General features: G+C 33.7%; 1 protein-coding gene across 2 annotated transcripts in view; it reads right to left on the bottom strand.

The window, feature by feature from the left end:
- Window positions 1-834: 834 nt before the first annotated feature.
- The window catches only part of AADAT (aminoadipate aminotransferase), a 31522-nt gene continuing 26356 nt past the window's right edge, over window positions 835-6000 (bottom strand). For both annotated transcript variants that reach the window (XM_082468987.1, XM_082468988.1), the window contains 2 exons: window positions 2320-2421; window positions 835-1390 (listed from right to left, as the gene is read on the bottom strand). In XM_082468987.1, coding sequence (XP_082325113.1) covers window positions 1349-1390; window positions 2320-2421 — 144 coding nt within the window. In that variant the 3' untranslated portion in view covers window positions 835-1348. The remainder of the gene's footprint in view (window positions 1391-2319; window positions 2422-6000) is intronic.

Here is a 6000-nt window from a genome sequence, read left to right as displayed (position 1 = left end):
TATCATGCCACTCTTTTCTGGCCTGCAAAGTTTCTGTTGAGAAATCAGCTGGTAACCTTATGGGAATTCCCTTGCATGTTATTTGTTGCTTTTCCCTTGTTGCTTTTAATATTTTTTCTTTGTCCTTAATTTTTGTCAATTTGATTACTATGTGTCTTGGCGTGTTCCTCCCTGGGTTTATCCTGCCTGGGACTCTCTGTGCTTCCTGACAACTGTTCATTTTAGGACAACTTGAAAGAGCCATATTGATTCCCACCAGGACCAAACGCTGTAGCTCATTCATATGCTGGGAAAATACTAACTGTGATGGAAATGTTTACATACACAAGGATGGCGGGAATGACAGTGACATAAACTTCCTAATTCCTTAAAGGACCTGATGACCTTACAAGGACGGGGCTTGGAATGCTGGTAAGTTGTTCTACAGCAATAGAAAACGGATACAGGATATTTATGATACTGTCCTAATGAGATCCCATTCTTGTACATATTACATATATATGCATAGAAAACATCTAAAAGGATAGATATAAATGCTGGGGGTGAGACACCAGTGGCTTTTACTTTATTCCTTATACTTACTGGGTTGTTTGAAAAAAATTAAGTGAGCATATATTTAATAATCAGATGGGGAAAATAAAGATCTTAAAGGTGAGAAAGAAAATCATTAAAAGTATATCCTAAGTACCTCAAAGGAGTCTAGTAGATTGAAATTACGTAACTGATAAGAATGTGCTTTTGAAAGTTGTGTAGTTTCATAAAAATACAATGTAGTACATTTTTCTCAGTCCTTAATCTCTCCTCCTTACTTAGAATTAATAGGAAGCGTTTAGGTATGTTTAGATTCAGAATTTTATTTTAAATGGATTTCTGTGCCATAACATAATGTCTGTGATACTCTTACTAAAAATTATGTATAATGGTCAAATTCTAACAATTTTTGCAACAAGCTCTCATTACATTTTCTTCAGAATAGGAAAAGTTCACATTACATACCATTTTGAACATGATTGTTTGCTTACAAATAATTTACTGTAAAAATGTTATTTTCAAAGAAAATTTATGGGAAATGATAAAGCAACTACAAAAATCTTTACAATAAAATCCAGGATAAAAATATTTTTTTGTGGATTGAAAATTTATCAACATGTATAGGTGGATTATAAATATATTTTGGCAATCTGATGCATTCAAGGTCACTTTAAAAGTTGTCTAGTTAAATTACTACAGATATGATGTGTTTGGTGAAACACAATCTGTAAGTCTGACACCAACAATTATTTCTTCCTGGTAAAACATAGAAATAATTTATCTGAAAACTGTGAGTGCTATGAAGAGTTCGATTTCTTCATAAAGATTCCTTTATAAGTTGGGCTAATCCCTGGAAGGCCTAAAAGTAAACAGAGAGAAGAATTAATAAAATTAGGATGCTGTTTAGGAAAAGTCTGTCATAACCTTAGAAATTTAAACAAAGAGTATCCATCTTAGGTTGAGATCAGACAGTGAAAGGTCAGGATTAACCTCAGTTTTATCTGGGTCAGAGGCTGTCACGTCCACTAATATATGTAGACGGAAGCATATCAGAGTTCCAGGAAATGTTTCAAATCCTTATTTCCTCAAGATCATCATTTTCTCCCAGAACACGAATTATTTTTTTCATATACTCTCTCACCTGCACGTGCCTTCTGTATAGTTTCAGTTGTCCAGCTCTACGCATATATAACTTATGAAAAGCATATTTAATGACATGAGAAAGGAAGTCAATCAAGAACACGCCCGGAGACAACCCATCTCCAAGGATAAGTATACACTCTTCTTACACTTACTGGACTCTTCAGTTTATGGCTCTTCTGTGGGTTCCCGACACACAGTTCTTAGGAACTTGCTTCTTGGTTTCCTGTAATCCTGGTTAAAGCTGGACTTTGTGATTAAGCAATTACTTAACTCTAATCATTAATATTATTCTATTTGACCCTTCCTCAAGAGATAGAGACGGATGGCTTCATGAATTTGGACTATGGCTCATGTTAATTCCATGAAGGAGTGAAAGAGGTTCTCTTTTTACTGTGTTGATAATTTGCCAACACTGTTGAGCAGGTCTGACATGTATTCATGAAAGCAATAAAATTCAACTCCAATTTGGTCGCATCATTTGTCTATAGAAGCCTGGCAACTTCTTTGGATGGTAGTTTGTGACTTTCCAACTAATACCCATTTTGCAGAAACCCAAGAAGATATCAAATAATGTTGTAACTCCCAAAATGAACAGAAAAAATAAATGGATATCTAGTTTTACTCTAAAGAGAATATTGTACTCACCATGTCCATCTGCTCTGGAGAAGCTAAAGAGAAGGATGCTCTGAAGTAGGGGCAAGGAGCTGAACTATCAAGGTAGAACTTATATCCAGGAAGCATGAATATCTAAGAGAGTTTATGGAAAACACGTGATGCACCATTAAAGAAAACTAAAAGAAAATATAGATGAATCTAATCTCAGAGTGGAGGATGACTTTTAAACTTAAAAAGCAATGAAAGAAATCACAAGAGAAAAATCAATTTATATAAAATTACTGCATGTCGTACAATAAAACCAAAAGCATAGAAATCAGTGTTTACAATAAATACAGCAATTCTACCTCTTCTCCATATATTATAAAGAATGCACAGAAACAGAGGAAAAACTTTAAAATGGACAAGGACAGCTTATTCAAGAAATAGAAATGGTAATAAACATGAATAAATGTTTAACATAACTAGAAAAGTAAAATAAATCCAAACAATGAAATATCATTTTAAAAAATATTTTATTTTATTTCATTTTTTTAAGTTAAACTATAGCTGATTTACAATGTTGTATTAGTTTTGGGTATACAGAATAGTGATTCAGTTATACATATGTGTATATGTATATGTATATCTATCTCTCTATCTTTTCTTTTTCATATTCTTTTCCCTTATAGGTTATTATAAAATATTGAGTATAGTTCCCTGTGCTATACAGTAGGATCTTGTTGGTTATCTATGTTATACATAGTAGTGTATATATGTTAATCCCAAACTCCTAATATATCCCTTCCCCCCTTTCCCCTTTGGTAACCATAAGTTTGTTTTCTATGTCTGTGGGTTTATTTCCATTTTGTCAATAAATTCATTTGTATAATTTTTTTAGATTCCACATATAGTGATATCATATGATATTTGTTTTTTTTCTGTCTGACTTCACTTTGTGTGATAATCTTTAGGTCTATCCATGTTGCTGCAAATGGTATTATTTCATTCTTTGTTTATGGCTGAATAATAGTCCATTGGATATATGTACCGCATCTTCTTTATTTATTCATTTTTCAATGAACATTTAGGTTGCTTCCATGTCTTGGCTATTGTAAATAGTGCTGCAATGGAACATTGGGGTGCATTTATCTTTTTGAATTATACCTTTCTCCATATATATATTCCCAGGAGTGGGATCCCTGGATCATATGGTAACTCTATTTTTAGTTTCTTAATGAACCTCCATACTGGTTGCACCAATTTAAATTCCCACCAATAGTGTACGAGGGTTCCCTTTTCTCCACACCCTGTCCAGCATTTATTATTTGTAGACTTTTTGGTGATGGGCATTCTGTCTGGTATGAGGTGATACCTCATTGTAGTTTTGATTTGATTTTCTCTCATAATTAGCGATATTGAGCATCCTTTCATGTGCCTGTTGACCATCTATATATCTTCTTTGGAGAAATGTCTTTTTAGGTCTTCTGCCCAATTTTGGATTGGGTTATTTGTGTGTTTTTTTTTTTTTTTATATTGCACTGTATGAGCTGTTTCTATACTTTGGAAATTAATCCTTTGTCTGTCACATCACTTGCAAATATTTGTTCCTATTCCGTAGGTTGCCTTTTTGTTTTCTTTATGGTTTCATTTGCTGTGCAAAAGCTTTTAAGTTTAATTAGGTCCCATTTATTTATTTTTGTTTTTATTTCCATTACTCTAGGAGACAGAGCAAAAATGATATTGCTGTGATTTATGTCAAAGAGTGTTCTGCCTGTTTTACTCTAGGAGTTTTATAATATCCAGTCTTACATTTAGGTCTGTAAACCATTTTGAGTTTATTGTTGTATACGATCTTCGAGAATGTTCTAATTTCATTCTTTGGCATGTAGCTGTACTGTTTTCCTAGAATCATTTATTGTACAGACTGTCTTTTCTCCATGGTATATTCTTGCTCCTTTGTCATAGATTAATTGACCATAGGTTCGTGGGTTTATTTCTGGGCTCTCTATACTGTTCCATTGATATATATTTCTGTTTTTGTGCCACTACAATACTGTTTGAATTACTGCAGCTTTGTAGTGTAGTCTGAGGTCAGGGAATGTGACTCCTCCAGCTCCGTTCTTCTTTCTCAAGACTGCTTTGGCTGTTAGGGGACTTCTGTGTTTCCATACAAATTTTAAAATTATTTGTTCTAGTTCTGTGAAAAATGACCTTGGTAATTTGATAGGGATTGCACTGAACTTGTAATTGGCCTTGGATAGTAAAGTCATTTTGACAATATTGATTCTTCCAATCCAAGAACATGGTGTATCTTTCCATCTGTTTGTGTTGTCTTCAATTTCTTTCATCAGCATTTTATAGGTTTCCAATTACAGGTCTTTTGCCTTTTTAGGTAGGTTTATTCCTAGGTATTTTATTCTTTTAGATGTGATGGTAAATGAGATTTTCCCCTTAATTTCTCTTTCTGATCTTTTGTTGTTAGTGTATAGAAAGGCAACACATTTCTTTGTATTTATTTTGTATCATTCAACTTTACTGAGTTCATTGATGAGCTCTAGTAGTTTTCTGGTAGTATCTTTAGGATTTTCTATGTATAGCATCATCTCATCTGCAAACAGTGACAGTTTTACTTCTTTTTCAATTTGGATTCCTTTTATTTCTTTTTCTTCTCTTATTGCTGTGTCTAGGTCTTCCAAAACTTCGTTGAATAAAAGTGGTGAGTGTGGGCATCCTTGTCTTGCTCCCGATCTTAGAGGAAATACTTTCAGATTTTCACTGTTGAGTATGATGTTAGCCCTGGGTTTTTCATATATAGCCATTATTATGTTAAGGCGTGTTCCCTCTATACCCACTTTCTGGAGAGTTTTTATCATAAATGGATGTTGAATTTTATCAAAAGTTTTTTTGTCTCTATTGAGATGATCATATGGTTTTTATTCTTCAATTTGTTAACGTGGTGTGTCACACAGATTGATTTGTGGATATTGAAAAAAACTGCAAAAAATACAAACATGTGGAGGCTAAACAATATGCTACTAAACAACCAATGAATCACGGAAGAAATTAAAGAGAAAATCAAAAAATACCTAGAGATAAATGAAAATGAAAACATGATGATCCAAAACCTATGGGATGCAGCAAAATTAGTTCTAAGAGGGAAGTTATAGTAATACAGTCGTACCTCGGGAAATAAAAAATCTCAAATAAACAACCTAACCTTACACCTAAAGCAACTAGAGAAAGAAGAACAAACCAAACCCATAGTTAGTAGAAGGAAAGAAATCATAAAGATCAGAGCAGAAATAAATAGAGACTAAGAAGACAATAGAAAAGATCAATGAAAGTAAAATGGAACCCGGGTCTCTGACTCACGGCAGGAGGAGAGGAGGTTATAGACCCCTTTTTTGAAAACTGTGTGTGAGTCAGAACTAAGCTGGGTTGTGTTAAGTCTTTGAGATTGTTGTCTAGTAAAATCATGACATTCAGAACTTTAAGAAACTGCTTGTTTTTTCATGGTGTAAATCTGGCCCCTGGTTGTTGAAGTTAGATGAGCTGGGAATGAAATGATTTGGGGGCATTCTGGGGAGAAAATTTCAAGGCAGAAGATGAGTTTGTTTGTTTGTTTTTTTGTCCTGATTAACAATGAAATGAAAACCATCATTTCTACCAATATTGTGGAGCAGTTTAGGGATGTGCCAGAAGCAAGTTTCTGTAGAGAAGGAGGGGATG

Source organism: Balaenoptera physalus (genome assembly GCF_965194825.1).
Source record: "Balaenoptera physalus genome assembly, chromosome: 7".
Classification (NCBI taxonomy): domain Eukaryota; kingdom Metazoa; phylum Chordata; class Mammalia; order Artiodactyla; family Balaenopteridae; genus Balaenoptera; species Balaenoptera physalus.
Note: the sequence above shows the minus strand (reverse complement) of the source record. Positions and strands in the feature narration are given on the sequence as shown.